The sequence below is a fragment of the Meles meles genome, chromosome 8 (assembly GCF_922984935.1).
Source record: "Meles meles chromosome 8, mMelMel3.1 paternal haplotype, whole genome shotgun sequence".
Classification (NCBI taxonomy): domain Eukaryota; kingdom Metazoa; phylum Chordata; class Mammalia; order Carnivora; family Mustelidae; genus Meles; species Meles meles.
In genome coordinates, this window is record NC_060073.1 from 113,930,252 (window position 1) to 113,948,616 (window position 18,365).

The 18,365-nt window shown below is 38.1% G+C and overlaps 1 protein-coding gene across 1 annotated transcript in view; it reads right to left on the minus strand.

Annotated features, from left to right (window-relative positions):
• Window positions 1–18,365, minus strand: part of DDX10 (DEAD-box helicase 10) — a 280,556-nt gene that overhangs the window by 96,120 nt on the left and 166,071 nt on the right. The window contains exon 16 of the mRNA XM_046017251.1: window positions 9,548–9,604. Within this exon, the coding sequence (XP_045873207.1) occupies window positions 9,548–9,604 (57 nt within the window). The remainder of the gene's footprint in view (window positions 1–9,547; window positions 9,605–18,365) is intronic.

Sequence of the window (18,365 nt, forward strand, 5' to 3'; positions counted from 1 at the left end):
CTCCTCCCTGTTCTCCCTGCCACAGACGGTCTTATATTCTAAGTGTTACAAGTACGGCTGGAGCTGTTTACACATCACTCTGCTGGTTTCCACCTCTTCTGATAAAAGAGAACACTGAACACTAAACCGTGTACAAGGTGACAATTCTACATTTGGTGTGTCATTTAAGAAAAGACAAAAAGGTACTATGAATTTAGCAATACAAATTCATATTTTGATCATCTTAATAGCCATTACATACTTTTAATTATATATATATATAAAATACATATGAGATATATGTGATATATATGTTATAGACAATTTATTTTGGGATATTCATGAGAATTTGAAAAAATCTCTAGCAATAACATGGAGAACCCACACAGATTCTTGTACCACACTCTGAGAATCATTAAAATCAAGATTAATGGTAATTCTCTATTTCCCAGTATAAATGAAAGGATTCAGAGTTTTGAAGCATAATCTTAACAAGAAGGAGAAAAGGACCCACATGCACTTTTTACATGCCAGTAATTTGTGATTTTTGTATACTGTAAGAAATTATGACAGCATAATCTCCCAAAAGACACTAAAAGCTTTATAGCCAACGTTATCATGCACATCATTAGTGAATGGTAATACATACAAAAATATGGATCAATGATTCTAAGCATCAGCCTCCATAATCAAGATGGCCACACACACATACACATGCTCACAACACCTTCTACAAAGGAGGGTATGTGTTAATGACCACACAATTATCAACTGACCACAACGATTCAGACAGTTAATTTGTTCTGTCAGAGATGTTTCTACAAACCACCAACTCAAGCATATAAATGTCAAATTATCTCTAACTTGATATTAAGCAGAATAAAGCACAACTGAATATAAAAGGCACCAGAGAGACTGACTTATTCTGTTTTGGTCTAACCTGAACTCAGAGTCCTAATGTATTGGAATGGACCTAAATGACCAACGAAATGACCAGAGTCCATTAGAGCATTTAACAATTATCATTAATACCTAGAAAGGGATAACATATACATATATAAGTATGTACCGATATACACACACACACACACACACGAGAGAGAGAGAGAGAGAGAGAGAGTGTGCGCATAAGCACACAAGTGCTTTTTTAGGCATCTTATATTCAAATGTGTTTTGAGACTATTTTTCCTAAACTGTTACCTGGTTATAACATTTTATTTTGCACGCTTTACAAAAGAAACAACATTCCTAAAGAATTATTAGAAGAAATACCTGAATTAGTCATTAAAATGCTCTCTCAAAAATTGTCTCAAATTAACCTGGAATTGCATTGCAAGTTTAAAAGCAACAACCCTGACTTGTTTTCTGAAAAATTCCTTCCTGTTCTCGGGGCTCACAGCTGGCAAAGTACAGGTTTACAATCACCCTTAATGTTAAAACCCACTGCTCAGCTCTCAGTGGTTATAAATTAGGAGGTAGACACAGACCTGGATCTGAGTCTTAGCTTTCTCACGGTCTAACCACATGTGAATTAGGTTCTAATTATTTAGGCAAACCATGTTCAAGACCACCAAATACAATATTCACCACAACGCTGCCAACAGAGAAGTTTTAACAGAATTCCCTGTTTTGGTTGATCAACAAATATTTATGAGCAAGGTACTAGATGACAGAGTGAAGTCGCAACTTTTATGAGGTCAAGGCTCCAAAGTCAACAGAGAAGGTGAAAATCAGGACCAAACTGCTATAGACTATCCCTTCTATCACCGGTAAGGTACAGGAGTTTTGTATATTCTAAACTAGATAAAAGAAGGGACGAAAAGGAAAACCATTAAGTACGTATTAGGACATTTCAACCTTTAAGATTATCAAATTCTTAGCAAACAGAATATTGGTCAAATATTCTAAAGAGATGCTGGCCACTTGCAATTCATTACATTCTCTTTTAATATTAAGATCTATAACCTTAGTACAGGTTAATGGATTTGTTTGAAGTGGTGATAAATAAACAAGGAGCGGCACTGTGAAGAGCCCGGGTGTCAGGAGTGCATCCCATCTGGCACAAATTTAAATGGTATTGCAACTCCACCGTATTCTATGGGTCCAGCCCCTGGGTTTCAAAGAGCCTGTGACTGACACAGCATTAACATGTAAATACTAAACTTTAAGAATAAATAGGCCTGCAATTCCTTGATTCAATAAAAACTTACAAGCATTTACTATGTGCCAGCTACTATGAAAAAACTCAGTTGCTGATCTCAAAGAGTTTACAGATGAGAAAAAAAAATCACCAAGAATCAAAGCAAAATAATGTATAAAAAGTATAGTAGAGCAGAAAGAAATGCCTATATCTGCCTGAAGGGGGTAGAACAGGCTTCAAAAAGGAAACAGTGCTGGGGTAAAAACCAAGGAAGGAGAGGATAGCCCAGGGAGAGAAAAGCTTGTATAAAAAAAGTAAAGAAGAATATGGCATGTTTAGCTGATCTTCAAGATAATGAAGATAATGGTAATTTATTTCATAATAGTTCATTCATAAGAAAAGACTGTTACTGGGATTGTGGTGATGTATAGAAACTAATAGGAAATCAACACTACTCTCTAACAGCCAATGGTTATTTCTTAGTACCTACTGTAAGACGGAACTAAATGCAGATAAAAAGGGTGACTTCAGGAAAAAAAAATCTGTTTATTTCCAATGTCTGCTTTAGCTTTTAAGATTCTCACATTCTTTATGCTCTTTACACCTTTGGAAATGAGGTAAACAGCATGGCCCAATGCTTGCTTGTCCAGGCGCTGAGTCCTGTACAGCAGAATTGAGTTTAGACTCTGCTATAGCCCAGTTCTGTGATCTTCAGAAAGCTGCATAAATTTCCTAAGCCTCAACTTCCTCATTAACAAGATGAAGATAATACCTACCACTTAACTCATGGTGCTATTTGTGAGGCTTAAGGCAATAATGCACATAGAGCATTTCTTTAATTACAGTATTTGTAAACATCATACAATCAATGAATGACAGCAGCTGTTAATTACTGTTACATTTTACAATGTCCATGTAAATTGTATCCCAAATTCATGTTCCTATTACAATTCCTATGTATTCTACAGAAAAAAAGAGGGATAGTCTTTACCAAAATCTTTCTGATAAACAACATTGATGTTACTGAAACTTTCAGTATTACTTGAGTTATAGTCTTTAATATGCATTGAGACTGTGACTGAGAATATGATATTAATAACTTGTTTTTGTTATATTTTTATACATGACACCTTAAATAAATCTAATAAAATTCTAAACTACACACAGTGCTCTTTGGTATTTCCTGTATTGTCATACTGTGGGGAAGGGAGTTTAAGGTAGAATGAAAAACACACACATAAGCACCCAGAGGCCTGGAGTTTAACGTAGCCAGTTATTTAACTGTTAGATCTTGGAATCATCTACTCATAAAAACCCTTCGCTTTCTCATTTAAAAAATAATGACATGGAATATAAGAGTCTTCTCTTTAAAGGTTTGTATTCTGGGGTGGGAGTGGGGAGGTGGAAATGGAGAGTTACTATTTCACGGGCACAGATCTTCGTCCAGGATGAGGTTTTGGAAATTGGGAGTGGTGGTGGATGCACAGCAATGTGAATGGAATTAACGCCAAACATGCACTTAGAGATGGCTGAAACACGGAATCTTATGTGTCTTACAGCAATAAACAATACTTTAAAAGAACGTTTAAGTCTGTGCCTGTATCCCATTAAGCCATTCCTTCACCCACTCAGTCGTTCATTCAAACATTTATCAAGTGCTTATCATGAAACACCCCCTGAGAGGAAGACATCAAGAACAATACTTAGAACTGAGCAGGAAAGACAGACACACGTATCCAACTAAGTGCCATAAACCATCAGAAGCTGCAAACAGGAGACTGAAGTGGGAGTTTTAAAAACGAAGGTCCATTTTATCTGAGGTGGTCAGAAAAGTGTTCATAAAAGGGAGGACCTAAAGGTGAGTCTTAGAAGAACAGCATGTATTCACCATGTGTAAGTATTATAACCAGCACTGTTCTTTGTCCCACGGTTAACTTCAAATCTTCATGACTGGAGGACACTTCTCTGACAATGGGAGACTGAAAGCATCTCTTAAGTGATCTACATAGTTAAAAGTTCCAATTTAGTAATCCCCTTCTTCATTATCAAGAAAGAAAGAGAAAGGGAAGGAAGGAAAGGGCAAAGAGGGGAAGAGTGGGAAGGAAAAGAAAAGAAAAGGAAAGGAAAGGAAAAGAAAAGAAAAAAGGGAAGAAAAAAGGAAATGAAAGGAAAGAAAAGAAATAAAAAGAGAAGAGGGGAAAAAAGAAAGGAAAAGAAAAGGATCATTACATTAATTTCCATGCAAAACCAAATCAATACTAGAATCATAATAAATGCTAAACCTATTTGGGCTTTCATTGCTCACTTAGGTAGATATTAAAGGGAAAAAGCATGTCATCTAAAAGACTCTGTGTTATTTATTTAAAAAGTAGAAGGACAGCATAATGGATCTTATTATAGCACTAAAACAAGGTATTATTTGAGCAGTTTGCTCAGAGAAAGAGAATGACTCATTTAGGGCACCATTAAGTAAGTGATTATATCAGGGCAGCAAAGGGCAGCCTAGAAGGGTTCAGTCCCTTCAAATGTGAGAACAATTTACTTTCAGGGAGGACCTTTGCTTTCTCTGGACACTGGGACTATAACAAACTTATGTTTCCATTATCTTGCTTTTAATTTTATCAAAACTTGCTTGGTTCAAAATAAACTGACCCTCTAGAGCCCTTGAAATCCTAACCAAATTAGAAAACAAAGAAAGAGACCAGTAAATTCTCAAAACTATGAAATGTCAGAAAAAAAGAGGAAAATGCGGGGGGGGGGGGGGTGCAAGGGTTATATAAAATAGATGGAACGAGGAGAAATTTCCCCCCAAAATGAAAAATTTTAACTTGGTATCAGTCAATAAGATACTGCCAAAAAGGAATAAATGCAGAAGCTTAAGACCTAGGAATGACCATTACCATCCTTTATTAATGTCTATTTGTAGTTCTGTAAGGAAAGATCATCCTTCAGCCGGTAAGACTGCAGTAAGATGTGAGAGAAAACAAAGGAGTCCTCCATGAATGCTGAGAAAGGCTGAGGTCCCATATTAGGAATTGCACTGAGTACAAGACATACATTTTTGTTACGTACCTTGGCTCAGATCAAGATTATATGGGAGCACAAAAGTGTAAATACGATTACAAGTGACTATGTCACCTACTCCCTTCATCTGACACATGGTGAGAAGCAGCCAGAAGGGGAAACAACATGTCAGGGGTCACCCAGCAACGTGGAAACAGCCCACTTCCTAGTGCCAGCTGATTTCTCGTTTCACAGATTTGCTATTAGTCATTTTCTATAAGCAGCTGCTAGCTCATGCACATAAGCCAGGTTTTAAAGAAAAATGATATAAAACAAAAGGGGTAAAAGTTATCGTATTGAAGGACCATGGAGCAATAACAGTAATAGGGAATGAGGATGCAGAAAGCCAAGCACACGCATCATTTCTGCCACTGAGGAAGTCAGTGACAGGGGTAAGTCATTTACTTGCTTTTAGACTTAATTTATTTAATATTAAGTATGTATGTATTTAAGTAGAGCCATTATGTCAAACAGAAGCTCCCTGGGAAGTTTAGTATACATGAAGGGCAAGATGGAGCTGCTCTGAATGAAGGCAGAGTGGGAGCCCAGAGTCCTGCCCCAAACACCTCCACAGAACAGCTAGGCACTCGGTGTACTGTTCACAACCCACACTACTGGAGGAGCTCAGTGGAGGCCACACTCATCAATGTCATGGACCAGGAAAAGTTCAAATAAGATTTCAAAGGATTGACAGAGGATTTTTACTTTGTTGAGTAATGATGACTTCTTAAAATCATCATTATTTCATAAATAAAATGATATTCCAAAGCCAATAAATAAATAAATAAGTGGTCCTCTCAGAATGAATATATACAACTTATCTGTATAAAACTATTAGTGGCCAGAAAAAAAGATATGGTAGACTAGTAGACGAGGAAACCACTCCAGACCATCTCTCAGGTCTACTTACATTCTAGAGTTACACAACTCCTACTTCTCTGGATCCTATATCTTCAAAGAACTGATACCACCTCAGGTACCCAAAGAACTGTTTCCTATGTCTACGATTTGTTAACCAAGTATATAAAGTATCCCAGGGTCACTTTATTGCCTTATTACGTAAGGCAATAAAAACCAGAGAAAATTAAGCTGAAGTTTACGACTGTAAAACTTCAACCTCAAAACAAAGGACATCATTTTAGTTATTTTGATAAAATTTTTCCCCACGCTTAACAAATGACTATAAGCATCTGTAATATGTTCAGGCCACATGTAATTTCCCGGGGATTAAGTGTCTCTGAGCTGCTTCCTATTCTTTATTCCTCCACACTCAGTGTGCACATTTACCAACCTCACGCTTGTGTTTAATAAATTCTACTTTCTGACGTATTTCTGGGGATCTATTTCCTCAAGTTTCAGCACTGTTGTTCCCTTCTTTACATTTTGGCAAAACCATTCCAGACATTAGAGGTTGGTATAAGCACCGTGAGGAAATCGCACTGAAGGGTGAGGAGAAGCTGTATGTCCAGAGTTATGTCACCTCCCTGAACCTAAGGAGCCCTGGGATCTACTGCTCATGGCTACAGCTGTTTTTTACACATCTCAGTTTAAAATGGCTAAGTTATAAGAACACACAACATTCTGGTAAAGTAAAAAGTCCATTTGCAGTTCAAATATTTCTCTGCTAAACCAAGTTTTGATACTCCAAAGACCTCTCTATCTTCCGGATCACTAAGCCCTGGGCACCCAGAAAACCTCGGGGGTTCCAACTTCATGTTTCCCTCCTCCTCTTGCACTGCATGAGGAAAATTCACATTTTCCATGTGAATCTCAGATCTATCTTTTAACAAAGAGTAGCAGAAGACTGCTGAAAGTTCCATTCCAACTGTTTCACTGTACTCCCATCTTCAAAGCAATGTTTCTTAGGAATACTATGTTGGAAGAGAGAACCACCAATCATCATTTAAAAAACTGAAACCTCCTGTTATCATTAAACCTTTACATTTTGGGGGAAATAAAGACAGATCCATTGACTTTCATTCGAACACTATTTTTTCGAATTAAAAACAATATTCTGTGTCTTCTACGTTCCTCCTCATGTAACATGATATTGGCCGAATGAAGCATAAAACAAGGTCAAAAGAGCCACGGGAGTCTCCCTTGCTCACACTGTCCGCTGCTGTGCACTGGTTCTCTGCAGAGCTCTGAATGCGCGCGGCTACGAGTCCTGGTACAGCAGGTCTGCAAAGACCACTTCCTTTCACCACTAAGGGATCTTGTGGCTATCTTCTAGGTTCAGCATTCGGAAGATGCTCTGGCCTGAAGCTGACCAGAGGGCGTCAGAAGGCACAGTCACAAGTCACAGAATGATTATGTGCAAATATAGTAAAGAGAGGATAAACTTTGCTTTAAAACTTAATTATTCATCATTTAAAGCGCAAGCACACAGACAATACGGACACCTGATAATTTACACCATGTATTCCTTCTTAGACATCACAAAGCACAGGGCCATCACCTCTTTTTTATAGAGTCGTTCCCAATCACATCTTCTGGGTCTGTTTCCACAGGGGCACCTGGAAAGCCATGGGAGCCTTCATCCCACCACTTTCATTTGAAAAGAAGTGAGCCGCAAAAAGGTAGATCGAAACTAATTGCTCAGGGCTCCAACAGTCAGCCTGAATCTGTCACTGCTGCCGATCCTTGGTGCCTCATGGAATGTCTGAGTCCTGGCTACAATCCGGCCCCTCATTCCTCTGAAATCACTCTTACAAGAGGGCTGCCACCCGTGAGCATGACCAAAGCACAGCCTCTTTTTACTGAGGGCTCCCGGCCTCGCAGCAACGTCATGGCAGCTGCAGCACTTCTTCCATTTATGTCCAGTCCAAGCCTTAGTGGTTGGACAGAAATGAGGTGTCCTCATTCCCAGAAGTCAGGAACAAATAGAGGACAAACATTTAAAGGGGTAAGGAGTGGAAGGGTGGGCTTGGCTTGAGGAGTTCCTTTCAGAGATCTACCCAGTGGAAAAACCCAACTGACAGCTATTGCCAGATTTTTTGTTTATGTCCCAGCTGGCAGAGCATCAAACCAAATCCATCTGTACGCCAGTTGATAGAAAGATGAAGGAAAAGGCCCAAGAGACAGCCCCAAAGGTGAGAACAATTCATGACTCCAACCACCACACAGGTGAAGGCCACAGTGTCAACAAGAGTAAAACACGCCATTTTAGTAATACACACAAATATGCGTGAACACGCACAAAGGGAATACAGTAAGCAGGTTTTCTTTTGGCTGCAGACTACGGCTGTCATCTTATAATTTTATGTGCAGGAAAGAGCATCTTAGTGAAGTAAGTTTAGTTTTATGCTGAGCATGCAATATTCATAAATATCAAATGCTTTCGTTAGATTTAAAGTTTTCTTCTTACATTTAAATTTTTCCCACTACAGCCCCTAAGATGTAATTTCTATGCCGTGACAGTGCATGCCTGCATTTTAAAAGCACATGCAGAATCCGCCACCTGATTTCACAGTCAGGCCGCACACACTACAGCTCTCGTTTTTGGGCACCTTTGAAGACAGAGTGATATTTAATACTGAATATAAGCAGTCTTTTCATCTTACACTGCAGAGTAATTGCTTCCCGCTTCAGAACTATAAAATGAGTTATCATCTCTGACTTGCTCTCTAAGTGCTATGGCCAGCATGGAAAAAATGACAAAGAATATTATGGGCTTACTCAAGGGAGTCGGATCTTTGCGAACTGCCAAGAAGAAATCATGGCTAGTCAGGCATAGCACAATGAGACATGGCATGAAAAATGACATACATTACTGGGTTTCGGTTCTAGGAAATCATTTGTACTCAATGCCCTCAGAATGTAGAAGCCGAGCCCTTCTCAGTGTCGAACACACCAGAGAAAAATTATAGCTACACCTGGATGGTGTTCACAACTGGACATGTATGAGTAATAGTGCATATCTATTTGCTGAACATTTTTGTCTACAGAAAATAGTGAAGGCACATGCTCCCAGGAACTGAAGCAAGCAGTGCTTTCAGAGTTCTGTTACTGAGTTGGGTCTACACAGCTGTCTGCCTAGTCGAAGGATGGCAGGGCTTAAAATCCTGTCGAGTGTGGCCCACAAAGCCAATCGTCTTCCATATTTAATAGGCACAAAATAGAATGGAAAAAGGTGGTGGGAGTAGGAGGACAGTGGCAATACACAAATTATCTTATGTACTTTTCCTCCTGCATTACAGAGGAAAGAAAGGAACAGGAGAAAGTAAAGGACAAGCACACATGGAAGTATATCCAATTTGAACGAAATGATGTATAAATAAATATAAAATGCATAGGGAAAAGCAGAGTTTTTAAATCCCACTCAACGCTACCCACATTTTTTTCATAAAAAGTATCAATCCTTACCTTTGCTTGTCTCTTACTGGCTTCTCTTCTGGCTTCCCTTTCCTTCAGTCTTTTCTCCTATAAAAAAGGGGGGAAATTAGCAGCATATGGACTTCTGTTTATTACACGCAAATCAGACTACACATTCTTGACATTTATTTTAAAGCCAACTATTACCTGACATTCATTTTTCAATAAATATTTACTGAGTGCCCATGATGGGCTTGGCATAAGTAATCATAATTGTTAAGTATGTGTCAAACATATCTGGAATCGGATCACAGTTCCTTAATAGCTTAATATTAATAATAATAGCTTAATAGCTGTGCAATGTGGGGCAACTTATTTATATTTTGTAATTCACTTTCTCATTGAAACATGAAGATAACAGGAACACACGTTCATAAAATTGGTATAAGAATTATATAAAGTACTATGCGTAAGTGCTTGGCATGATGTCTGACATATGACAGATATATAATCAATGTCAGTTATTAGGATAAATAGGGAAAAATGCATTAGTGACTATTTCTCTTTTTCTCTAAAAGGAAAATTTATAAAGGATATGAAATCCATTCTTAGAAAAGGAACGTCTTCTCAAACAAAGAACAATGGAAGATCATTCTTACAAAGCATGTTATCTTATTAAATTGTTTCATAATTGCCCCATTAGTTTTTCAATGATCATAAAATAGGCAGAAAATGCAACATTTAACATTTTTAAAAATAAGAAAAAAATCAGGGTGTACAACATTAAAATTTAAAACAAAATAACCCAACTAAAGTTGAAAAGAATTTTGTGGGTTTTTTTTAAGATTTTATTTGAGACAGAGAGTGCATGCACAAGCAGCAGGGAGGGGCAGAGAGAGGGAGAAGCAGACTCCCCGCTGAGCAGGGAGTCCAATGTGGGACTCCATCCCAGGCCCCTGAGATCATGACCTATGCCAAAGACAAATGCTTAACCATCTGAGCCACCCAGGCACCCCAAGAAGAATTTTGTTTTAAATAAAAACCTCTCTTTCTCTTCAAAAACAAAGTGTTGAAATAATAAAAAGGCTAGACTCGATCCAAAGTTCATAGCCAACAATTTATATTTGTAAAAAATTTTAATGAACCGCAAGGTCAACGTAAAAGCTGAGTAAATAACAGGTAATTTCCTTTTAAGACCATGACTCACTATTACAGCATTTACTAATGCAAGAATTAACAAGTTTTATAAACCCAGGCACTCTGCCTTTACCAGGACGTTGTACATATACATGATGTTCTCCAGATTCAAATCCAATCCTAAAGCATCCTCTGCAGACCTGAGGCTGCTCTGTTGCTTCCAGCATTGAGAAAGACAGCCAGTTCCTACTATCCCCCTTACCTAGGTTTATAGACTCCTTTAAGACAAACTGAGAACATAAATGTTGGAAGTCTCAAAAGGGATTAAATAATAATTAGTGCGAAGAGATGGGGGTCCACAGAGCTTACAGATTCAGTTTCCAGAGCTCCGGATTGCACAGTAGGAAAGCTAAATTCTAAGGGAAACTCACAAAAATTCACATTCACAAAGCATCTCTGAATGTGTCACGCCCCTAAATAATTCATAATGTTAAATTATTCCTTTCTGTTATTATTCTTTCTCTAACCCAGTTTCGGAGAAAATGGGTATTCCTTTGACTTCCAAATAAAACACAGAATTAAAAGGGCAGGTAAAACTTAAACAATGAGCAATTATACAGAGGAACATTCTAAAGATTGGAAGTCCCAGGACCAAGGTCAAAGGAAAAGGAAAGCTAAACAAGAACTGTGATTGTGACTTCCTCTTTGTGAAAAGCTAATCAGATGAGAGGACTTGTTCTCTAACCTGGGTCTTCGAGGCCAAGTCCAGCGCTTTGTTCCAACACAACCTCATAAAAATTAACATGTCAGGGTTTGGAGACTTTAACAGATGACACTTTGATAACAGAAGAAAATAATAACCTGGCATCATATGAACAAGAGGCCAATTAATACGCAGCTGCCATTATGTGCCAGTCCCGAAGCGGCTCTCGTAGGGCCCCTAAGAGCTGCTCAGCCGCTAAAACAGAACACACTCAGCACTTCCCCGGGACGGGGGGACAGAGCACACGGATGCCAAGTTCCCAACATCTGCACCCTGAGTTCTCATAAAAGTTGCCATCGTTTACTGATTTTCTAAGAGCATTAGCAGACTACAGAAGAGATAAGAATTAACAAGTGATCATGGATACTCTCAGTTTGAGCGCTGGCTTTAGTTTGCAGATGCACATATTTGTAATATAACATTACATATTTGTACTTCTAGTATTTGTAATCTCTCTTCTGTCTTACCACACACTTTGGTTCTATTTTCTACAAAAGGAAGCTTTCCTGTTTTGGAAGGTAAAATTAAGCAGAGCAGTATTTTATGTTATTCTAAAAGGTCACAGTGACTTTCAAGCATCGAGCTGCTTGAAGTAATTTTAAAACTATACCTACATGAGATACAGCTGATAAAACATCAAATACCTAGAGAGTAATGTAACTGAATTTCTGCTAAAAAAAAAAAAACCCTTTGTATCCATTAACAATTATTATGATTGTTATTTTCCTACTAACACTTAAAGCTCTAAATTAAAGAGCATGCTAGGCATTTTACATATCTTCTCAAAACCATTTAACAAAACATTAGAAGGATTATTTTTCCCATTCTAGAGATGAGGGGAAAAAAAACTGAACCAAAGGGATTAAGTAACTGGTCTGAAATCACACTGCCACTCAGTGATGAACTAGTCTCAGAGCCAACATCATCCCCCTCAACACCAGCACACCTCTCTCCTCCCTCAACTCCACCACATCTCCCACCCACCTCTCCCCCTCTCCTCCTTCAACTCCAGCACACTTCTCTTTCCCCTCAAGTTCAACACACCACCTAGTCTACCTCCCCCCCACCTTCAACTCTAGCACACCTCTCCACCTCTCCTCCCCCTCAACTCCAACACACCTCTGCCTTCCCTCAACTCTAGGACACCTCACCTCCCTCTCAAGTTCAACACACCTCCCAGCCCACTTCTCCCCACTCCCCTTTCTCAACTCTAACATACCTCTCCTCCCCCCTCAACCCCAGCACACCTCTTCCCCACCCTCCAGCCCATTAGAAAGTGTACTTATCTTGTGGATGCATACAGTGTTTTTATCTTATCAATATGCTTAAGACAAATGTTCCATTTCCTTTTATTATTAATAATGGTCTGCTACCGCATGGGTCTTTCATCCTGATAGCATATTTTCTTTTCCTGATAGCATTTTGGAGACATTATCTAATTAGTTTTTGCCAGTCTTCCACGCGGGGGTAAAAAAAGATAATTAACCACATTTAACAGTCACAAAAATTTTTGTTGTAATTATTCAGTAACTGACCTCCCAACACATTAGATGATCTGAAAATGGTACTTCAAAGTTCCAAAGAATAACCTCAATATGTTCAAATCAGAAAAATCTTGTCTATACAAGTAAACATAATCTCTACTCTGGGCCTTTTCATCTAGTCATTTTAATCTTAGCAGAAAAAATATATTGACAATTTTCCATTACTACAGAATTCCAGTATTAGCTTATTATAGATGATGAGGGACATTACAAATTTCAAATTTTAACTAGCTATCAGAATTCACATGTGCATGCAAATGAGCTAATTTTTCCTTTTAAGATTTCTCACAAGTCCTAGATGAATGAAGGATATCTAAAACCTTGAAAATAGGAAGTAAACATGACACAGAGCTTCATTGCAAATAAAAAGAACTTTCAATACTGAGTGAAACACAAGGTAAATGAGCAAACTTTTCTTTCCTATCTTAAAAAGCTATGTTAGTTGGCATTCTATCTGAAAAGAAGAATGGGTAAACATTAGTCTTCAAACAGAGGAGAAAAGCTGGAAGTAGAATTTATGGTAACCCAAAATTTGGGAACAGATATAGGAAGAAAGAATGTTTTTTTTTTTTTTCCTTTGCTGAGGCAGGAAAACTAACTTAAAAAAATATTCATGCTATAAATGACAAGACATAAAGACAAAGAGTTGGCATACAAGGACTTGAGAGGACAAATATAATTGAATTTTATTAGATTCAATAACTGAGACTCTCCTTCCCTCTTAATTTTATGTGGTTCAAATGCTTTAAATCATTTATTTTCCTATTTCATTTTTGAGGACAGAGTGGTACTTAAAGCTATTTTATGCCACACAAAAAGAAGGCAAAATTTTATCTTTAGTCCTACCATGCTACAAATGATTAAGTGTAAGAAGAGCATGAAATTCAATAATAGAAACCAAATTCATGAGGGATAGGAAAACAGAAAAATCACATTTCAAGGTACCAAATACTCCCTTTACAGATGTTATTATACTTCTGGCTTCTCACAAACTATAGGTCCTGAGCTTCAAGAAAAGAAAATCCCATGAAGTATGAATTTTATCAGCAGTCAGGACTATGCATTTAAATCATTTTCCTTCTATGGCAATCTTGGAAATTTGTGGATTTGGAAACACAACTCAGGAAGTGGTGGCAACATGAGCTGTTTGAATGACTGAGGCAAGTGAGTCACTCCGGGTAAGGAGCTGATTTCCCAGCTGTGACAGAGAGTACAAGGGGACATTTACCCTTATTTTTCGAGGGAGAAAAGTGGGTCAACAGACGTGAGTAAAAAAATGATTACAAGGATTTTGGGCCCTGAAGACACCCCCTGCCCTCCAAAAACAAAACCCCCGTTAACCTAAAGCCTTCCCGGGAACTCAGAACAAAGCAATGTTCTCTGATCTGTTCCCTATTCCACAGTGCATGATAATGACATAAAAAAATTGATCTTCAATATATAAATCTGCAACAACTCCAACAAGGATATGAAGACAGGGAGAAAAATAAGTGTATGTGGAAAGACTGATTTTCAAACACTTGCTGAACTACTACATGCCAGGTCCAATGGTGGGCTCTAGGGATTGGGAAAACACAGTCTAGCTCTTCCCTGGTCTTTGTAGTCTATGAGCTAGCCTTGTCAGACCCCTTCCTTACGCTAGCACCAAACTCTGTCCCATTGCTCAACCCCAGTCTCTACTGACCATCAATCTAACAACCACCTCCCACCTCTCAAACATAATATAGTGTTTCAAGAAAATCCCATAGTCCCATTTTATTTTAACAATACAAAATAGAGATTATAAACAGCTCAAAGACTTGCTACATAGTTGATACAATTTATGCAGTTCTGAATATTTAAATGTCTTATTTTGGATGCTGGATATGAAGGAAACCAAACCCCATGTACCAATAAGCTGAACTAAATATCACAAGATGCTATAAACTCGGGAATAAAAACAGAAACCTCCCAAGCAGACATCTCCAAATTACAGGCAAAGGTTCCACAGTAACAAAATGGCTCCCTAGAGTACACCTTTTTGTAATGGCAGGAGGAAGGACTGAAACTGAAGGGGGGTAAAGGACAAAAGAGAATATTCCTTTTCCTCCCCTATAAATGAACTTTATTCATAATGTTCGTTTAGGAGTTAAAACTCAGATGTTTAGTCTTTTATCCTCATGAAACATTTCTGGTAGTAGTAAAATTTCCTCAGGTCACCTGAGCCAGACCAGTCTCTGACAATGCCTTAGACTCACTCCTGGACTGACAATAATTTCCATTATTTGTCATTCCTTCCTCAAAATCTCCACTCCTGTTTCAACCCTTTCATTCACTGTTTCAGAGTTAGCCACTGTAAGAGAATGTCTGATGGTTTAAGAAAGGTATAAACAAACTGAATAGGTAAGAACAAAGACTCTGGGATACCGTCTCAGGGCTGCTATTTGTAACTTGCGGGGCCTTGGACAAATTACCTGCTCCTTCTAGGTCTGTTCTGTCATCTGTAATTTGAGGCTAGCTCACTTATTTCAGAAGTTAATTGTTAGCACACACAATAATACATATAAAGCACTCACTGCAGGGCCTAACCAACTAACTGCTTATTATTGTCAATGTTCTTGTTACTACTATTCTAAGACGCCTGATTACTGCTTCCCTCCCTCTTGGCTATCATATACATTTATGCTTAACATACCTGCATTCCATGGCAACTAAAGCCCGTGTCAACAAAAACAAAAATGAAATAGATTTTCTAAAAAGTCTCTTTCCTCTCTACTGTTCACACTAGTAGTGAGCAGGGCCCAGAGCAGTCCTCTACCATCTTCGCGAGCAGTCCAGAGTCACATCTTGACATGGCGGCGTTGTCTAAACATGCAGTCCAAGATGGATAAAGTGCTCAAAGCAAATTTCAAGGGAATAAAAGAGAACGTCATGATGTTTTGCTTCTCTCGCCTCCCAGCTGTTCTAGCCGATACTATCACCCTAAATACAGTAACCTTTCAGAGTTAAGAATGATGATAAACACCACAAGCAGATTTTCACCCCATTAAAGACACCTTTCACTGATGTGATCCACAGCCCACCTTTCAGAGTTCTGACTGAATGACAGAAAAATACACTGTTTCCATGCAAAAGTAGTGGTTTTGCCTTTATACTATACTAACTTACTAATGGTCTTCTATGCAAAGACTATAGCTTCTACTATAATCTTACTTCCGATGAGCAGTTTCAGAGGTTCAGTACATTGAACAGTAAGAGGCCTAGTTAAGTACAGCTAGCCTGTAAGTTCCAGGGACCGCCAAAGCCTGGAATGGCCTTGGGCGGGGGTGCAGCAGGGGGAGTGATGCCTAATGGCTACAAAGAAGACTCACAAAGATAAGCGATCCTGCTGACTCAGAGACCCACAGCAGGCACAAGAGGGCCTGACATCCAGAGTGTGGAGCTCTGAGCCCCAGCAGCAGGCAGCTAAATTCTACTCCCAGCCATGCTGTAATGGCTTTTTTGTGTTTCTTACAAACTAGTTAAAATTCTTATTGCTCAGTTTCCACATTGTGAGAACAAAGATATTTACTTGAGTCACAGCAGGAATTACACCACTTTCAGAATCCGCTAGCTGAAAATATGAGTCAAGAATAGGTGTATCAGCATGGAGGACAAAAGCCGACAGCTGAATCTCACACCACGGAGACAGGGTGCGTGCTCGAAACCATGGTGCAAAGCTGTTCAGTTTAAACAGCAGGAGCAAACGATTCCTTTCAAACTTAATCATTATGACAAAATTCACATATATATTAAATACGTTTTTCTTTGAAGCAACAAAAATCATGAAATATTCTAAACATGCTAAAGAACATTCGTAAGCTTATGAAAACTCCTAAAATTGACACATATTTTTAAAAATATAGATTCTGCAGAGTTTTCTCTTCACCTGTACCATTTTTTCAGACACATCCCTCACTCATAATTTTTGTTAAAGTTTCTTCATCTTTTTCTATCTTCATGAAGTAAAAGCTTATTCCTAGATCCTAAGTTAGTATTTCTTGTGTTCTTTAGGGACATAGAATTCTTCTCAGTATTCTCTCATAGAAATAACAAAATTATGCGTGACAATTTTAAGGGAAACATAATTACATTTGCCCAAGGTAAAACCTTACACTTAGAAGAACTAAGAATTGTCATTAGAATAAGTAATATACTCAATTAGGAAAAAGATATGTTTTCAAAGCCAATAACATGTTCAGATAAAGCAATTAAGATAAAATAATCGTGCAGGATTAATAATATATTTCTCTTCTAAGTCAAACTTTAGTAACCACTGGAAAATAAGAACAAGAAGGAGGCCTTATCATCAAGCCAGGAACCCATTTTGTCAGCAGGAAAAGATGACCAATTAAAATTCCACTTTCCAAACAAAAAGGGTTTATTATATTCCCATATCTTCCCTATACACACAGAGCTAGGGGATCCCTCGATCACTGGGTATGAACTCCGACTTCCACTTCCTCGTTTTCGTAACACGACACTGCAGTCCATACTGGTGACTGGGTAATCCCATTGGACTAGGCAATGCCTAGTGTAACATTCCTTCAACCAACAAGCCCAATGTTCCAACTTGCCACTTAAGAAAATCCTGCATGTCTTCGAGGCAGAATCCAGCCCATGACGTTTGGTACATGACTGATATGAGTACCTATACTGTGTCATATGTACGCTACTGTCATATACTCACTAATTCCGAAGTGCGCGCGTGACATTTTCTCTAATTTAATAAACAAATACTTACATATGCATAAGTAATAATTTTTACTGATACAAATACCAAAAAACTAATCACATATGACTCAGGTAGCATTTACATTAAAGCTGAACAGACTATTTTAGTAATTTCCTTGTGTTTTTCTTTCAGGCTACATAGTATTTTCAACATCCAATATGGAAAGTATGCCATAGGTAACCTTGTGCAGAATATACCTACTTTATACAAAACAAGAAGCTTTGGCTTGTTAAAAAAGACCATCTGTGTGTTTTAGTTCCAGAGGTACAGACATCAAAACCAGTAGTATGTTAAGTTCTTGTGATTTCTCTCACAACTATGTCAGTCCAAAGTGCTCTGTTCAACCTTGCTGTAAGATAGTCACCATAATAGTTTAAAAATCATCCACTACTTTTAACAATGGTGCAAAAGAAAATGATTTAAAAGCATAAAAATAAATGAAAATATAAATGTGTACAACAACCTACATACAATATACTTATCTTTCCTATAACAAAGGGAGAAAATAAGGATCTGTATTTCTATTTACTCACATTTGCATAAAGAAATGGCAGGATATGTCAGTAATTTTTTTTTTTTAAAGTAGGCTCCATGCCCAGTGTGGAGCTGTGGGACTTGAACATATCACCCTGAGATCAAGACCTGAGCTGAGATCAAGAGTTGGAGCTTAAC